The sequence below is a fragment of the Salvelinus fontinalis genome, chromosome 32 (genome assembly GCF_029448725.1).
Source record: "Salvelinus fontinalis isolate EN_2023a chromosome 32, ASM2944872v1, whole genome shotgun sequence".
Classification (NCBI taxonomy): Eukaryota; Metazoa; Chordata; class Actinopteri; order Salmoniformes; family Salmonidae; genus Salvelinus; species Salvelinus fontinalis.
In genome coordinates this window covers 28,876,585-28,896,161 of record NC_074696.1, presented here as the reverse complement: position 1 = coordinate 28,896,161, position 19,577 = coordinate 28,876,585, and the positions used below count along the sequence as shown (strand labels likewise).

Below are 19,577 nucleotides of genomic sequence, written 5' to 3'. Positions count from 1 at the left end.
CAGAGCCTCTTTTGTATCCTTTGGGAAAACACATTGAACTACACAATACATCTAGTGAAAGCAGGAACAAATGAGTGACTAAAACTTTTTTTAAACGCTAGTTAAATTCATTTGTGTGATACCTTTGCGCTGCATTGCAGGTCCCTTAACTCACCTTCAACCCATATGCTGTTAGAAGAGGGATTTTAGTTAGATTTGATAACGAGAACTACCCCATGAGATTAAAAGTAGGTGTTAGTTACTCTGACAGATTAACATTTTGCTAGTGAGCTGAAATTTGGCAGTCAATTAACCAGAGGGTGAAGAGAATCAACTATATAACCTTTCCAAACAACAAAAGGGTATCTACCGCTCAAATAGCAGCAAAATTAATGGAAAACTTGCAGGGGAGTTGATTCTCACTAAAATATTCACTATGTAATCTAAGAGGACTTTGTTACATCCAAGAGGACTTTGCTAATACAAGTTTATTTTTGTTGGTTTTATTTATAATTCAACAATGAATGACACTTATTACAGCATGTATTGATACATTTCATTTAATCTCTTCAAAAATATCTTACAATGAAATACTGTTCATAGAAAAGTTTGAGCCCCTCCCCCCACACACCTGGTTGTAATGTACACTGGTGTTGGTGTTTATTTTCAACTGATGAGGTTTCTCTTTGTAATGGGTCCTGTTCTGAATAGGGCACTTAAGTGTGTCCCAAATCCACCCTTTTCCATAATATATATAGTACTGTTAGACCAGGGTCTTTGGTCAAAAGTAGTGCACTTAGGCAATAGGGTGCCATTTGGGACACAGATTCACCAAAGGTGACACATCTGAGGAGTCTGGTAGGATTATATTTTAGGCAACAAGCTCTTTCCCCATATCAAGCTCATCAGAAGCAGCAAAGACGTTTTTGAGTTGTTGACCCCAGTTACGTGTACCCAATCTTGTTACACAAACCAACTTTCAGCCAATGAAGACATTACCACCACACCAATACAGTATCCAACTGTAATTATAAACACACTTCTGTATCAATGACAGAAGATAATGGAAGCTGAAGTAACTGTTGAAAAAAAGATAAAACCCATCACATAATATACAACTCACTGTCAAGGCCCTTGAAAACAGAGCGTAGTAATGCAGTCAAGTCCATGAGCCTCCTCCTTTAACCTCTGTAGTAGCTCATATATAGTCCGAGTGCACAAAACATTAGGAGCACCTGCACGTTCCATGACAGGCTGACCAGGTGAAAGCTACGATCCCTTATTGATGTCACTTGTTAAATCCACTTCAAAATCAGTGTAGCTGAAGGGGAGGAGACAGGTTAAAGAAGGATTTTTAAGCCACGAGACAATTGAGATATGGATTGTGTGACATTCAGAGAGTGAACGGGCAAGACAAAAGATTTAAGTGCCTTTGAACAGCGTATGGTAGTAGGTGCACCAGTTGGAGAATGTCAAGAACTGCAACACTGCTGGGTTTTTCACCGCTCAACAGTTTCCCATGTATCAAAAATGGTCCACCAGCCAAAGGACATCCAGCCTACTTGACACAACTGTGGGAAGCATGAGTCAAAAAAGGCCAGCATCCCTGTGGAATGCTTGACACCTTGTAGAGTCCATGCCACAATGAACTGAGGCTGTTATGAGGGCAAAAGATGGTGCAACTCAATATTAGGAAGGTGTTCCTAATGTTTTGTACACAGTGTATAGTTTAGGTTCCGATGGGGTACAACAGTTTAAACTCATTAGGCATCAATTTATATTCTTTATGAATCAATGGGTACTTATAAATGAATGATGATAAGTCCAAAAATGGATGTTGCAACTACTGATTGCCCCTTTAATAAAATATGCATCTGAAAGCACAATCCGTGCTAACATTATGGGCATGAAATAGCTGAGATAAGAAACCCAAAGCCAAAAATCTGAACAAAAATGTGCCTGGTCGACACAAAATCAAACAATATAGTGCTATGTGCTAGTGTGTGGAGATATTCAAATAAAGCATAAAGTATGTTAACATCATGAAAGACGAGTGTATGTTGGCAATGGCAGACATTTTAAAAAGGCAGTAATGCAGGCAACAGCCAGGTCGTACAAAACACATTTTACAAATTCTGCAACTGTTTTAGAATGACACTCAAACTACATTTTCATGAGGAACATTTGATGGTATTGATACATTCCCACAACTGTTAGAAGCGCAGAAAGTTTGGACTTGCAAGGCGATAGGCCAGGGTCCCGAGATGAGCCTTCCTGTACATCTGTCAACTATACCAAAAGCCTAAATAGTCTTAGTATGGGTCTGTCGGAAGGAAGCATGGAGAAAGGGATTACCGGTACAAACCAGGGTAAACTGTGGTGTGTGTGAGAGAGATTAAAATTTTCTTTATATATATATATGAGATAAGGTTAAACAAATGGTATTGTGTGTCAAACTATTGCGCCTCTGGGCTCAGGGAGGTGTGAGTGCTGTGCTGGTGTCTCCCCTCGCTCTCTCTTCCTCTTTGAAGGTGCGAGGCATTGCATTCATAAGTAGACTTTTTGTTTGCCGTTTGACAATATGTCCTCCAAGGCCCCTAGTAAACACTGTTTGGTGTCGTCACACCATATCCAGCCTTCTCAAGGTGATAGATAGCAGGGTAAGTTAAAGGAAAACAAAATAAAAGTGCATTTGTCGTCAACTGATTGCCACTGAAGTAGAACCCCTAACCATACCGTTCACACAGGTTTAATTCAGAACTAAACTGACCTTCAATTGTGAGAATTCAAGCTCTATATTTTATTAATACAAGCAGAACACTGACTCTTCAGCCAAATATATTGATGTTGTTTGGGGCAGGAACACATTCCTTTATGCATTTAGAATAAGCAGCTTGTTGTCTCTGGCCTTTAAGTTGTGACTTAATTTAAATTACATTCCAAACACTCCATTCCTCAAATTATTTTCATTCCGGGCCAATCATGACACTGGCTGGCTGGGAATTGCTAGGTTAGGTCTGCACTGGGCTGGGAATTGCTAGGTTAGGTCTGCACTGGGCTGGGAATTGCTAGGTTAGGTCTGCACTGGGCTGGGAATTGCTAGGTTAGGTCTGCACTGGGCTGGGAATTGCTAGGTTAGGTCTGCACTGGGCTGGGAATTGCTAGGTTAGGTCTGCACTGGGCTGGGAATTGCTAGGTTAGGTCTGCACTGGGCTGGGAATTGCTAGGTTAGGTCTGCACTGGGCTGGGAATTGCTAGGTTAGGTCTGCACTGGGCTGGGAATTGCTAGGTTAGGTCTGCACTGGGCTGGGAATTGCTAGGTTAGGTCTGCACTGGGCTGGGAATTGCTAGGTTAGGTCTGCACTGGGCTGGGAATTGCTAGGTTAGGTCTGCACTGGGCTGGGAATTGCTAGGTTAGGTCTGCACTGGGCTGGGAATTGCTAGGTTATGTCTGCACTGGGCTGGGAATTGCTAGGTTATGTCTGCACTGGGCTGGGAATTGCTAGGTTATGTCTGCACTGGGCTGGGAATTGCTAGGTTATGTCTGCACTGGGCTGGGAATTGCTAGGTTAGGTCTGCACTGGGCTGGGAATTGCTAGGTTAGGTCTGCACTGGGCTGGGAATTGCTAGGTTAGGTCTGCACTGGGCTGGGAATTGCTAGGTTAGGTCTGCACTGGGCTGGGAATTGCTAGGTTAGGTCTGCACTGGGCTGGGAATTGCTAGGTTAGGTCTGCACTGGGCTGGGAATTGCTAGGTTAGGTCTGCACTGGGCTGGGAATTGCTAGGTTAGGTCTGCACTGGGCTGGGAATTGCTAGGTTAGGTCTGCACTGGGCTGGGAATTGCTAGGTTAGGTCTGCACTGGGCTGGCATACCAAGACTGTCAGCTCCCACTAGCATAATTCCCATAGTTGGCTCAGGGCCAGCTCAGAATACACAGGCCTCAGTGATGTCATGTTGCTCTCTTCAAAAACACCCATTTGTCTACAAATCCCAACAAACAGTATATCTTTGTTTTTACCTGAGCAGTGGGAAGTGTGCGTGAGCATGTCTGTTGAAAGGGAAGAGCAGGGTGTGGTCACAGAATTCTGGTAAAACCAGCCGTGCACAGTTTACGATCACTGAGGTGCGTGGACCTTTGTGTATAATTGCATCCATATCATAACAGGATGCAGTCTCCCTGTATCATAACTTTAGTATGAATATTACCACAGAGTCTGGGGTGGCATTTGTAGGCAAACTACAGAGTCAACTTCTAACAGGTTAGCCTAAGCCAGTAGCAGTGGGGTAGCTAGCAACTCATCTCCTTCTGCAAGACAGACAGCTGAATGTGCTTATGGACAGCCTTGCCATGTTAACATTCAAAACAACCATTTTTACAGACTGGCTGTCAACCTGTTGAGCTAGGTTTACCAGTACTTCCGATCCAATATCCAACTGCAAAGCCAAAATCTTTGCAAACTTTGAATTGTTCCCTTGAAAAAAAAAATGTGTGGCCTCCGCACCAAGAGCTAACAGTGGTGAATTAGGCCTAGATACATGTACTTGACGTTGTGACTACAAGTCCCATGGTCCTCTCCCCTCCTATCCACCCCCATTTTCACGTGTCCCAGTCGAGCTCTCTGCAGGCGATCCTGACCAGTCGGAGCTCCAGTTCAAAGGCGTCAGGCCTCTCCTGAGGGTTGAACGACAGCATCTCCCTGATAAGCTGTTTCATGCCCGCGTTCATGCTCTTCATCCTGGCAGGGATCAACAGCTCCATCTTGGGGTTCTCCAGAAGCGCCTCCCCTAGGGGCACGATCTCCTCCCCCTGCTGCACGTAGCTTCCCAGGAGCTCTTTCTGAGTCTCCACATCCACGAACGTGATGCGCTCCACCATGGCCCATATGATGATGCCCAGGGCAAAGATGTCTGCTTTAGCTGTGTAGTGGCCCTCCCACACCTCTGGAGCCATGTAGAAGTCTGTGCCGCACGCCATGGAAAGGAAACACTTGTTGACAGATGCTGGTTCCTCAGGGTTAAGGCCCGACGTGGAGCAGACCTTGGATAGGCCGAAGTCGGCAACCTTCAGGGTAGGCTCGGGGGTTCCCGCCAAGGTCCTTCCCTGGGAGATGAGGATGTTGTCAGGCTTCAGGTCCCGGTGGATGATCTGGTTTCGGTGGAGGAAGGCCAGGGCGCTTCCTAACTGCAGCATGAAGCTGGTGTTGGTCTTGCGGCTGGGTTTACGGGACAACAGGTAAGCATTCATGTCTCCTCCGTCACAGAAGTCCATGACAAACCACAGGTAGTAGGCACAGCATGGGTCAAAGGTTATCTCTCCCTTCAGAGAAGTCTCCACCAGCTGGTGATAAAGAAACAGAAAGAACATTAGTCTTAATAGTACAGTGCAATTATTCAGACTAGAGGTCGACCGATTAAAATCGGCATGGCCAAGTTTATAACAATCGGTAATCGGCCTTTTTGGACGCAAATTATGGCCGATTACAATGCAATCCACAAAGAAACTGTGCAGTGCAGCGTAACAGTGCAGTGTAAAAAGTGCAGTGCAGTGTAAAAAGGACCTTGTAACTACAAGGAGCCAAGGTAAGTTGCTAGATAGCATTAAACATCTTATAAAAACAATCTTCACATAATCACTAGTTAACCTAGTAATATCGTCAACCATGTGTAGTAAACTAGCTTGTCCTGCGTTGCATATAATCAATGCGGTGCCTGTTAATTTATCATCGAATCACAGCCTACTTCAACATCGCCAAACGGCTGATGATTTAACAAAAGAGCATTTGCGGAAAAAAGCACAATCGTTGCACAAAATGTAGCTAACCATAAACATCAAAGCCTTAAAACTTCTTATGGCTGAGATCCCGTTAACGGGATCGACTTAACAGCCAGTGAAAGTGCAGGGCGCCAAATTCAAACAGAAATCTCATAATTAAAATTCCTCAAACATACAAGTATTTTACACCATTTTAAAGATAAACTTGTTAATCCCACCACAGTGTCCAATTTCAAAAAGGCTTTACGACGAAAGCACACAAAAACAATTATGTTAGGTCAGTACTTAGTCAGAAAAACAGCCATTTTTCCAGGACAAAGAGGAATCACAAAAAGCAGAAATAGAGATCAAATTAATCACTAACCTTTTATGATCTTCATCAGATGACACTCACAGGACTTCATGTTACACAATACATGTATGTTTTGTTCGATAAAGTTCATATTTATATCCAATAATCTTAGTTTACATTGGTGCATTATGTTCAGTAATGTTTTGCCTCAAACATCCGGTGATTTTGCAGAGAGCCACGTAATTTTACAGAAATACTCATCATAAATGTTGATGAAAATACAAGTGTTATGCATGGAACTTTAGATTAACTTCTCCTTATTAATGCAACCGCTGTGTCAGATTTCAAAAACAAAATTCGGAAAAAGCATACTATAATCTGAGTACAGCGCTCACACAAAAACAAGCCACACAGGTACCCGCCATGTTGTGGAATCAACAGAAGTCAGAAATAGCATTATAAATATTCACTTACCTTTGATGATCATCAGAATGCACTCCCAGGAATCCCAGTTCCACAATAAATGTTTGTTTTGTTTGATAAAGTCCATAATTTATGTCCAAATATCTCCTTTTTGTTCACGCGTTTAATTCAAAAATCCAAATTCACGACACGCAGGCACACTTAGTCCAGACAAAGTCCAAAAATTCCATTACAGTTCGTAGAAACATGTCAAACGATGTATAGAATCAATCTTAAGGATGTTTTAAACATAAACCTTCAATAATGTTTCAACCGGAGAATTCCTTTGTCTTTAGAAGCGAAAAGGAACGCAGCTACCTCTCACGGGAGCGCACCTGATTGAGCTTGTGGCACTCTGCCAGACCCCTGACTCAAATCAGCTCTCATTCCCCCCTCCTTCACAGTAGAAGCATCAAGCAAGGTTCTAAAGACTTTTGACATCTAGTGGAAGCCTTAGGAAGTGTAATATGACCCCATAGACACTATATTGGATAGGCAAACCTACAAACCTCAGATTTCCCACTTCCTGGTTGGATTTTTTCTCAGGTTTCTGCCTGGCATATGAGTTCTATTATACTCACAGACATCATTCAAAATGTTTTATAAACTTCAGAGTGTTTTCTATCCAAATATACTAATAAATATGCATATCGTAGCTTCTGGGCCTGAGTAGCAGGCAGTTTACTCTGGGCACCTTATTCATCCAAGCTACTCAATACTGCCCCCAAACATAAGACGCTAAAATCAATACACAGAAGTATATTTTTTAAACCTGCATATTTAGTTTAATTTATTTTAATGTTAGCAGGCAATATAAACTAGGGAAACTCTGTCACTTCTCTTGCATTCAGTGTAAGCAGAGTCAGGGTATGAGTCAGGGTATGTAAAAATAAGTTACAACGTTGACCAAATCGATTGGTCGAAAGAACAGAAGCCCTAGTTATCATAATTATATTAAATTCCTTGGGGGGGGGGGGGGGGGGGGGATACTGACAATTTTCAACAAACAAGCTAAATTCGCTTGTCTTTGGCTTTGAATTCAGTGTGATTGCTATCCTTTGTGAGCTGTCAAACAGAGGGGTGTTTAGGTGTGTTGGCTGTTTTTATTTTTTATTTTTTATCATAACTCGTTGCAGGTTTCTGCTGAAGGAACTGGGTTCACCACAAGCACGCACACATCTACTTTTGACAGCTGACCAGATCCAAACCTATCCTCTCCCATAGAAAATGTGCTTCAGGTTTTTGACATGCACACACCAGCAGGACAACTACTTGGGTTTTGAATTAAAAGCTAATGCCTGACAATCTTTATGGTACAAAACCCCACATTGACAGTCCCACCACCTAGGGAAACCCAGTCCGTACAAAACAACAACAAAAAAGTCACAAATTGTCACATGCCATTCAGCGAGCCGAGGCATCCGTAACCTAATAGATGCAAATAATCCACCAGCATTGGCACAGACAGATAATACGGTCCCTGGCCTCAATGGTCCATTATCTTTGTTTTCCCCAATACACACACGATAATCCTTTCCTATTATTGTGAGTTTTCCCTCTATAAGCAGCAGCAGAACATTACAGAAAAGAAAGACTGTCTGAACAAAGATTCTGGGAAAGCGGCCAAGCCCAACACGCTGGAGTGTTTAACAAGCTTGTAGAGCGGTCGGACAATGTGTGTAAGTGTGTGACAATGGCCCATGTGCCACTGAGGCTATAATCAGTTGTTGCCAGTCCCTTTAAACCCTCAGTGAGCCACGGGGGAGGAACAGGGTTGACTGGGGAGTAGTCTCTAAACCAGCGCTCAATGAGAACATGAGATGCCCCCTTAAAACCAGTGGTGATGGCATCACCTGACAGACACGGGGACACACGAGCTAAACATCCTGGCATAACTCAACACACAACGGATAGAAATAACAGAGGACACAGTCTTCTGAACTAACTAGTCAAAGTAAAAACTCTCTGTAGAGAGGCATCCAACAGGCTGAATGTGAGGCCAAAACGCTGGAAGCAACACTAGCTAACACCTTGAATTACTAGCAAAAACTGGACTAGCAATTTATCATCTGTGTCTACGTACATCAGTGTAAAGGAATGTGCTCAGACACTGACAACAATATGTAGAATAACCAGAAGGAAAAAAACAAAACCCAACACTATCAACTAGCATGACTGCGAGCAACGTCCAATACATTATCCTATAGCCAAGTTGGGATCTGTGTGTGTCATGTTCTAGATACTGAACTTATGGTTTGTTTATGCTATGTTACATTAAATCAAATGTTATGTCACATGCGTCAAATACAACAGGTGTAGACCTTACCGTGAAATGCTTACTTACAAGCCCTTAACCAAGAATGCCCTTTACCAACATGTTATGGTTCATGTATTTAGGCTATCCCTGTGTTGTGTATCACTTCTATAATTGGCACTTGGTGAAATGAGTTAATGACTTCAAAAACATCTCCACTAACATTCTACACATCAACATAGCCAGATTCCTCCCCTCTGTTCTGACCACTTCCTCATGAACTTACTCCTCGGCTGCCAAGATGCTTCTCAGCATCTGCAAGACAGAACCTTGAAGTTGAATGTTAATTTCCATCCTGCCAGCGCCAGCACAGATCCGGATCTGGTCTTTCAACAGTTACGCTCAAGATGTGGTTCCTCTGGTTTGAACATATACTCTTCCATGTGATTGAGCCTATAATAGGTTTGAACTAGAGCCTTAGTACTAGGGCCTAACCTTGAAGCATCTGATAACTTAAGTACATCAAGTTGAAATATTTAATGTTTTATGATGCATTAAAAATATAAGTTTGATTTTCAAAAACTAGGTTCACCTTCATCGAAACCCACTAGTACCGCCCACCTAGCGCTTATTTAAAAAGACATCCTAGATAACTCCCCTATCAGAAACCTTTCATATGAGCAACGCCGTCACCCTACACATGGACAAGGGGAAACCTGAACCTGATCCCCAGTGAGCTCTCCCATCTCTCCCACCTGGACAAAAGGAACACCTATGTAGGAAAGGTGTTCATTGACTACAGCTCAGCGTTCAACACCATAGTACCATCAAAGCAAATCACTAAGCTAAGGAACCTGGGACTAAACACCTCCCTCTGCAACTGGATCCTGGACTTCCTGGCGGGTCATCCCCCAGGTGGTGAGGGTAGGTAGCAACACATCTGCCACACTGATCCTCAACACTGGAGCTCTCCAGGGGTGCGTGCTCAGTCCCCTCCTGTACTCCCTGTTCACCCACGACTGCATGACCAGGCACGAGTCCAACACCATCATTAAGTTTGCAGACGACACAACAGTGGTAGGCCTGATCACTGACAACGACGAGACAGCCTATAGGGAGGTCAGAGAACTGCCCGGGTGGTGCCAGAATAACAACCTATCCCTCAACGTAACCAAGACTAAGGAGATGATTGTGGACTACAGGAAAAGGAGCACGGAGCACCTCCCAATTCTTATCGACTGAGCTTTAGTGAAGCAGGTTGAGAGCTTCAAATTCCTTGGTGTCCACATCAACAAACTAGAATGGTCCAAACACACCAAGACAGTCGTGAAGAGGGCACGACAAAGCCTATTCCCCCTCAAGAAACTAAAAAGAATTGGCATGGGTCCTGAGATCCTCAAAAGGTTCTACAGCTGCAACATCGAGAGCATCCTGAACGGTTAAATCACTGCCTGGTACGGAAATTGCTCGGCCTCTGACCGCAAGGCACTTCAGAGGGTAGTGCGTACAGCCCAATACATCACTGGGGCAAAGCTGCCTGCCATCCAGGACCTCTACACCAGGCGGTGTCAGAGAAAGGCCCTAAAGATTGTCAAAGACCCCAGCCATAGACTGTTCTCTCTACTACCGCATGGCAAGCGGTACCGGAGTGCCAAGTCTAGGACAAAAAGGCTTCTCAACAGTTTTTACCCTCAAGCCATAAGACTTCTGAACAGGTAACCAATGGCTACCCGGACTATTTACATTGTGTGCCCCCCCCCCAACCCCTCTTTTACGCTGCTGCTACTCTCTGTTTATCTTATATGCGTAGTCACTTTTACCATATATCCATGTACATACTACCTCAAATTGGCCCGACCAACCAGTGCTCCAGCACATTGGCTAACTGGGCGATCTGCATTGTGTCCCACCTCCTGCCAACCACTCCTTTCACGCTACGGCTACTCTCTGTTCATCATATATGCATAGTCACTTTAACATACCTACATGTACATACTACCTCAAAAAGCCTGACTAACCGGTGTCTGTATATAGCCTTGCTACTCTTATTTTCAAATGTATTTTTACTGTTGTTTTATTTCTTTACTTACCTACACACACACACACCTTTTTTTCCGCAAGGTCTACACCTGTTGTATTCGGCACACGTGACAAATAAACTTTGATTTGATCTCCACCGGTTGTTTAAGCCACATCCCCTTTGTGCATTTCATGTATTGCTTTTACGATCGTTTTAATTTACTTACTCATCTATTGTAGGGCGGTCCCCTACAACAACAAAAAAATTAGTCGACCGAGAGTCTTTCAATTGGTCAATTTTTTATTTTTTTTATTTTTACATATGGAAAAATACATAGACAATCCTGTCTTTTAATCAAATCAACTATATGTACTGAGCTTGTCTGATGCTTTAAGCACACTGATTAATAATTAAGACAAATGACTCAAGAGGGAGCCAGATATCACGATGGCCTAAACAGAAGTTCCCAACATCTGTTCCCAACATTCCATCCACCTCCTGCTGGACTTTGCAAATGCTGCTGTTACACTCCTGAAGTTGCCAGTAATAGTGTGCTGCCATTCTGTTAGAAGGTAACAGATTATTTTATTACAATGGTTAAGATGGATTTTCATTGTATTCCATGGTGTTATTCACCCCCTAGTGGAGCTTTCTGGTACTTAGACTGTACGCAAACAGGAATTAGAGAATTCGTTCTACACGCATAGAAGCGGCTAAAAAAAACACTACGGGGCAGGTCTTTCAGTGTAGTTATTTCTGTAAGTTTGATTCAAGCATTTAGCTAATAATGTAATCTTGTTGGTTGGTTGCATTTACTCACAAATTGCAATGCCTTTCATGTATGCCGTTAGCTGTATTATTTTGCTCGTGCGTCATGCAAACGAATTGTAAAATATACAATACTGTAGTTTTGTTACTGTTTCTAGTGTAATATGCTTTGTTATTCTACATAGATGGTTGTACATTAGAGTAATGAAAGGAGTTAGCTAATTACCATATGAGTAACAATTAGCTATATTGTTTGGCATCATGCCAGATGCATGGTACCTTAGCACGTGCTTTGTATTTATGCAACTTCAAATGTATAATGTACAGCTACAGTATGTCGGTGTGAATTGAATACTAAAGTATATTATTTTCTGTATTTTGCAGTTTTACAACATAAACGTTATCAATATATTAATTCAAGAAAAGTCACACCTTGGGAGTTTTATTGAAGACTTAGTTGTTAGCCACCTGTCTAGTTTTGCATGGGAACGCAACTCAAGGGCAGAATAAATAGGCTACACCAGGGGTCATCAACATTTTCTATTTGGAGTGCCAATTTATCTTAGCATTTCTACCGAGCTGTGTGCCAGTAGCATTTTCATCTGAAAATCAATGTGGCTAATCTAAATAAAAATTATACAAATCGAAATGTAACTGATAGGCATTGCCAATTATGTAAAAAATAACCTACATAAAGCCAACAAATAAAAACATTGCAGCCTGCAGGTAGAAAATAATGATAAAAATATGTATCCTATAAATCACAATGCACACAGGCAATTCTTAGCAACAAACTTGAAACATTGTATGAACTATCAACTGTCTGGCCCAAAGCTCATACTAGGAAACTTGCAATATTGTATCAAACATTCTGGTCCCTCAGTTTCTTGTGCCAGTGAGTGCGGGACAGTCAACATAGCTGTAGGCCATTTGTGCAAGGTAAATACCGACCGCATTACCTCCCAAGAGAATTCTCTTTGGTTATAGTCACAGCCGTGTATACTAGAGGTCGACCGATTAAATCGGAATGGACGATTAATTAGGGCCGATTTTAAGTTTTCATAAATCGGAAATCTTATTTTTATTTTATTTTATTTTTTACACCTTTATTTAATCTTTATTTAACTAGGCAAGTCAGTTAGGAACACTTTCTTATTTTCAATGACAGCCTAGGAACATTCTGCCTCAGAACGACAGATTTTTAACATTGTCAGCTCAGGGGATCCAATCTTGCAACCTTACAGTTAACTAGTCCAATGCTCTAACACCTGATTACATTGCACTCCGAGGAGCCTGCCTGTTACGTGAATGCAGTAAGCTAAGGTAAGTTACTAGCTAGCATTAAACTTATTAAAAAAACAATCAATGACTGTCATTGCTCCAATGTGTACTTAATAACCTCTAACGCCTCACAAACCCGGATCCGGGAGCACCCCCATCAAAAAAGCTGACTAGCATAGCCTAGCCTAAAGCCACAGGGATATCATATAATAAAATGTTCATGAAATCACAGTCCAAGACACCAAATGAAAGATACACATCTTGTGAATCCAGCCATCATTTCTGATTTTTAAAATGTTTTACAGGGAAGACACAATATATAAATCTATTAGCTAACCACGTTAGCAAAAGACACCACTTTTTTACTCCACAATTTTTTTACTCCATCAGTAGCTATCACAAATTCGACCAAATAAAGATATAAATAGCCACTAACCAAGAAACAACTTCCTCAGATGACAGTCTGATAACATATTTATTGTATAGCATATGTTTTGTTAGAAAAATGTGCATATTTCAGGTATAAATCATAGTTTAACATTGCAGCCACTATCACAACTCTCACCAAAGCGACTAGAATAACTACAGAGACCATCGTGTATTAGCTAATTACTCATAAAACATTTCTTAAAAATACACAGCGTACAGCAGATGAAAGACACAGATCTTGTGAATCCAGCCAATATCTCAGATTTTCTAAGTGTTTTACAGCGAAAACACAATATAGCGTTATATTAGCTTACCACAATAGCAAACATGACAACAGCATTGATTCAAGGCAAAAATAGCGATAATGTATAGACCACCAAAATATATTAATTTTTTCACTAACCTTCTCAGAATTCTTCAGATGACAGTCCTATAACATCATATTACACAATGCACATAGAGTTTGTTCAAAAATGTGCATATTTAGCGACACAAATCGTGCTTATACAATGTGATTAGTGTCCAAAACCTCAAGCAATCTGTCCGGCGCCATCTTGGAGAGGCACCTATTCTAATCGAAAACTATTCAAAAACTTGACTAAAAAAATACAGGTTGGACAGCAATTGAAAGACAAATTAGTTCTTAATGCAATCGCTGGGTTACATTTTTAAAATTAACGTTACTTCAAGCATACAGCGTGCGCTAAAGCGAGACGCACCGAAATTCATGGCGGAATTATTATTTGACATTTGTCAACAGAACAACGAATTATCAGCATAAATAGTTCTTACTTTTTGATAAACTCTCATCAGAATCTTGGGAAAGGTGTCCTTTGTCCAAAAGAATCGTTGCTAGGTTGGAGAACATCCTCTTCAACGTTGCAATTAGCAGTAAACATTAGCATTTGAGCCAGAGATACACAACTTCCTACAACACCACGAAAATAAATACCCGAAAATCGCAATATACTGACAAACTGATATAATTCGGTTCAAAATAACAAGATTATGATGTCTTTAAAGCCTATATCGAATAAAAACACAGCCGGAAATGTCTAAGATCTATAACCGATGCATCTAGTACAATGTGCCAAGGTCCTCAGAGCGAAGGGGGAAAAGAACGATACACGTCTTTGCCAAGTGATTTATAACCTTTGAGATCTACGTAGAGACTGCATTTCAAGTCTCCCTATTCGCTAACAACCAGGGGAAGGCGTATGCAGTGCATCTCAACCAATAGAAGACAGGCAGAGTTATACACAGGTCTCAGAGCAGCTTGGAAAATTTGGCATTCTCACATACACATAGGAAAATTGCTCTAAGTCCAGTTCTGTTTCACTCACAGATATAATTCAAACGGTTTCAGAAACTAGAGAGTGTTTTCTATCCAATAGTAATAATAATATGCATATTGTACGAGTAAGAATTGAGTACGAGGCAGTTTAATTTGGGAACGTCATAATTACAAAGTGCTAACAGCTCCCCCTATTGACAAGCAGTTAACCATCAACATCAATGCCTTTCTTAAAATCAATACACAAGTATATATTTTTAAACCTGCATATTTAGCTAAAAGAAATCCAGGTTAGCAGGCAATATTAACCAGGTGAAATTGTGTCATTTCTCTTGCGTTCATTGCACGCAGTTTCAGGGTATATGCAACAGTTTGGGCCACCTGGCTCTTTGCGAACAAATTTGCCAGAGTTTCATGTAATTATGACATTACATTGAAGGTTGTGCAATGTAACAGGAATATTTAGACTCATGGATGCCACCCATTAGATAAAATATGTAACGGAATAAACATTTTGTTTGAGGTGATAGTTTCCGGATTAGTCAAAGGTTTAGAGAGAAATAGTCGACGCGTTATAATTCCTGTAATAACTTGCGGCTGAACTTGAAAGGGGTTCCTTTGTTATTTTACCGTTCATGTCTTCCATAGAGAATGTCTTGATCTACTTCAAATAAGGTCTGTGTTTCACAGAGGAGCAGACTGACAGGGGACCATGCAGACAAGCTATGCTTTCTGCACTACAACCTAAAACTTCTTATGGCTGCATCCCGCTACCGGGATCGATATGACAACAGCCAGTGAAATTGCAGGGACTGAGGAGCAGGCAGTTTACTATGGGCACCTCTGTGCACCTTTCATCCAAGCTACTCAATACTGCCCCTGCAGCCATAAGAAGTTAACTGGGATTATTGAAGACCCATGAAAGCTGGTGGTTCGTTTTAACACATGTTCTCATGTTATTTGAGACCAAATTGATTTTATTTATGTATTATATTAAGTTAAAATAAAAGTGTTCATTCAGTATTGTTGCAATTGTCATTTTTACAAAAATGTGTGTGTGTGTGTGTGTGTGTGTGTGTGTGTATATATATATTTATTTTTATTTTTTTTTTATTGCTTTTTTTTTTTTTTTTTTTTTTTTTTTTTAATCGGCATTGGCTTTTTTTGTTCTCCAATAACCGGTATCGGTGTTGAAAAATCATAAATCGGTCGACCGCTAGTGTATACTCCACCTCAAGCCGATACCACGACAGTCCTCAAGGAACTACACTGGCAGCATTTATTGTAGCTGTGTATTTTAAAGCAAATTTGAGGAAAACACAACCCAAGTTATCACATTGCCTGCAGTACTCACGCTTCAAAAACTCGACCATTGATACTCTCCTTTCCGGGACCTGTTCTAAGGTCTATTCAACGCTGGCCTGACCAATTGGAATCCATGCTTCAAGAATGTTTTGATCAAGCAGACTGGGATATGTTCCAGGTTGCCTCAGAATAACATTGATGTACAGCACATTCAGAAAGCATTCTGACCCCTTCACCTTTCCCACATTGTTACATTACAGCCTTATTCTAAAAAATTGATTAAATTACTATTCCCCCCAATCTACACACAATATCCCATAACGACAAAGCAAAAATAGGTTTAGAAATTAGTGCTAACTTATTACAAATAGATTAATGCTATTTCTGACTCTTGTGAGCCCTCTCCTTGGCTGGAAAATGGCTGTATGGGTTTCTGTAGCTAGGCGTTGACCTAACATAAATCGCCAAGTGTGCTTTCGTCGTAAAGCCTTTTTGACATCTGACACAGCGGTTGCATTAAGAAGTTTCTTTATTCATATGTTTAACACTTGTATCTTTTATCAATGTTTATGATGATTATTTCTGTTATTTGATGTGGCTCTCTGCACTTTCACCAGATGTTTGTTTGAGACAATGCATTCCTGAACATAACGTGCCAATGTAAACTTGAGATTTTTGGATATAAATATGAACTTTATCGAACAAAACATACATGTATTGTGTAACATGAAGTCCTATGAGTGCCATCTGATGAAGATCAAAGGTTAGTGATTCATTTGATCTCTATTTCTGACTTTTGTGAGCCCTCTCTTTGGCTGGAAAATGGCTGTATGGTTTTCTGTGACTAGGTGCTGACCTAACATAATCGCATGGTGTGCTTTCGCAGTAAAGCCTTTTTGAAATCAGACACTGTGGTTGGATTTACAAGAAGTTTCTTTAAAATTGTGTTTAATACTTGTATGTTTGAGGAATTTTAATTATGGGATTTCTGTTGTTTTGAATTTGGCGCCCTGCAGTTTCACTGGCTGTTGACGAGGTGAGACGCTAGCGCTAGCATCCCACTTGTACCAGAGAGGTTAATTCCATTCTAGATGTGTGTATTGTTGTTTACTACTGCACTGTTGGAGCTAGGAACAAACATTGCTTCAACAGCAATAACATCTGCTAAATGTGTATGTAAACAAAAAATGTGATTTGATTTATCTATCGAACTAAAAAGTTTTTACCTCTAGGTATAGTGGGGAGCTGGAACCGTGGCTCATCCTCTGAGCCAGGTCATCTCTCTGCAGGACACACTCCTCCAGGTGGATGACATTGGGGTGCTGGCTCTGGATACTACTCAGGGCCCAGAATTCCCTGAGGGCCAACTCTACATTCTCTGGGCTATGGCAGCGGATCTTCTTCACGGCCATCCGGGCTCCAGTGCGTTTCACCACCGCCTCGTACACCACACCGTAGCTGCCACGCCCCACCTCCTGGATCAGCTCATACTTCGGCTGGCTGCTCACCATCCTCTTCCTCACTGTGCTGAGAGAGGTAGTGGGGTTAATGGGTTACCACTGATTATTGTTGAGCGTTAGGTGAGGTCAGCAGCACAGAATGTAACACTTATGCCTCTTACCTACTGAATAATCTCTCAACCAGGGGGGTTAATCTGTCATATGCGAGTTGACAGACCCCTCATTAGCACGTCAAAACCCATAGCTATAGGCCTAGGTTAGTCTAAGTATTTTGAGGAAAACAAACTACCTAGCTAAGTGACCATGTCAAATGCATGACAACAAAAACGTTAGTGTTCGCATTTTAGCATGTCAAATCAGGACAGTTAGCTACCCACAAGAGAGCAAATGTGAAACCCTCAGAGGCCAAAGCTTGCTAAATGTAAACAAATCAACTGTGCCCCTCACCCTCTGACCTGTACGTGCACACTAACGAATGGCTGGCAGCTGACACATTTTGAAAGGGGAAATGTACGTTGGTCAGCGGACTGCCCAAATATGTAAGAATAAAACTAAATATAATCAAATAGTAATACGTTTAATTAGCTAAGCTCTTGAGAGGAATTGGTTAGCTAACACGGAAGCGAAACTGTTTTTTAGGTAGCTAATTTAACACTAACTAACGTTAGCTAACTAGGAAGCCAAGGGAAGAAAATGGTGGCTAAAAATGCAATAGCTTATTAGCTAGAATCATTGCTGTATAACGTTACATGAAAATGTTATCTATGTAGTTGTCGCCACATGGGGGGGGGGGGGGGGGTGTAGACAAATTCGTTTGCTTAGTAGCTTACGTGAACTACCTAGCTAGCTTGTTCAAATCGTGTACACGTATATTGTCCTCTATGAGCCGAAACAAAATTAGCACATTCGGCTAACTAACTAGTTCCACACACCTGCGCACATCACCAAGCATTCATGTCGCACGGGCAGACAAAAGAACTGGCTTCTTCTGAAGACGAGGAAAGGAAATAAGGAGCAGCTAGCTATATATCTAGCAAGCTACACATTTACCTGTTTTCGTCTTCTCTCAAGGATTCATTTGTTGTTGTATTTCTCACTTTCTATGGCAGCCATTAGCCACCACTCAGCCAAACACGTTGTCGCGCAGATAGACAAGTTTTGTGAGCGTGCTGAGCAAATCTGCAGCTCAAGTACCCCATCAACAGCGCGCGCCCGCTTGCTTGCTTGACTCGCTACTAAAACAACACAGACAGTGTACTCTGTAGAAGCGAAAGTGGGAAATACTGCCCCCCTTTTAAGCAACCCTCTCTAGCTGAAAGAGAAAATAACAATTGTGCCCCCGTTCATTGCATAGTTTTACATTCATGCCAATGGATTATTGCCCTGACAACTCCCTCCCAAAGTATACAGTCACGGTGCCTCTTGCTTTCATTACACCAGTAAAACGAGGAATAACATTTCTTCTTCCGTGGAGAAATAACATTTATTTTCAATACATTTTTAAATTCGGTACACGCACTGAGCAACGTTCTTTCGCCGAGATTGACCGGGGTGAGTCGTTTCTGAGAGGATAGTAACGACATCACACTGACATCAAATAAATAGGTTGTCTTGGAAAACGATGAAATTCAATGTTTGTCTCATTTTTGTATAACCATCTTAAATTAGTGCAATTATTGTTTGTAAAATTGTATTGGTTTTCCGGCAACCCCCCTGAATGACATATTTAGTTTGCTCCAATGACACCATGTAGGTTGTACCATTATATTTTACATAACACAGACAATACGTTAATTTTCTTGAATGAAATGACGCTCTGGAAGATACATTTAGCTCAACCATTATTCTAGGTAGTGGGCAGTATCAACAAAGAACGGATGATGTATTTTATCTTGATCAACACGGTTTGCAGAAAATGTAACTCCCCTATCACAATATCTATTTGGAGCATGCTCTTAAAGGGACAGCACCACGGACAGCACCATCACAGAGTTCTAAACCTAGAGGTGCAACAATGGCGAGACTTCCGATAACGGTAGTTAAACAGAGCAAACAGACCAGGCCTGTGTTTGGGGTTTGAGTAGTCAATGAGTGGAGGGAAAATTCTTCCTTAGTTGTTAATTTTCTCGAAATCTAAAGACACAACGTAGATTCGAGCCAATGTGTTAAGTAGTTGAACTTGTTCTTACTCCAACCTAGTGAAAGTGGCAAACTGATACGTTTTAATTTGTTCAAAAATAACTTTATATCGAAGGAGTG

At 41.4% G+C, this 19,577-nt stretch overlaps 1 protein-coding gene across 2 annotated transcripts; it reads right to left on the bottom strand.

Annotated features, from left to right (window-relative positions):
* Positions 1-466: 466 nt before the first annotated feature.
* LOC129831038 (serine/threonine-protein kinase pdik1l) lies at positions 467-18,993 on the bottom strand. Of its 2 annotated transcripts, none has more exons than XM_055894029.1 (3): positions 18,369-18,993; positions 17,085-17,380; positions 467-5,318 (listed from the first exon to the last, which is right to left on the bottom strand). In XM_055894029.1, the coding sequence occupies exons 2-3, from the start codon at positions 17,367-17,369 to the stop codon at positions 4,578-4,580; spliced, it is 1,026 nt and encodes a 341-aa protein (XP_055750004.1). In that variant the 5' UTR covers positions 17,370-17,380; positions 18,369-18,993; the 3' UTR covers positions 467-4,577. The 2 variants fall into 2 exon arrangements, with proteins under 2 accessions (XP_055750004.1, XP_055750003.1); XM_055894028.1 differs by having other exon boundaries at positions 17,085-17,385; positions 18,369-18,992.
* Positions 18,994-19,577: the final 584 nt, after the last annotated feature.

What these genes read in the sequence shown, in the direction of transcription:
- LOC129831038 (XM_055894029.1), bottom strand. Translation starts at nt 17,369, where the DNA reads ATGGTGAGCAGCCAGCCGAAGTATGAGCTGATCCAGGAGGTGGGGCGT. An exon ending in GCTCCCCACTATACCTAGAG is followed by an intron (nt 5,319 to 17,084) that starts GTAAAAACTTTT and finishes CTTTATCACCAG; the next exon opens with CTGGTGGAGACTTCTCTGAA.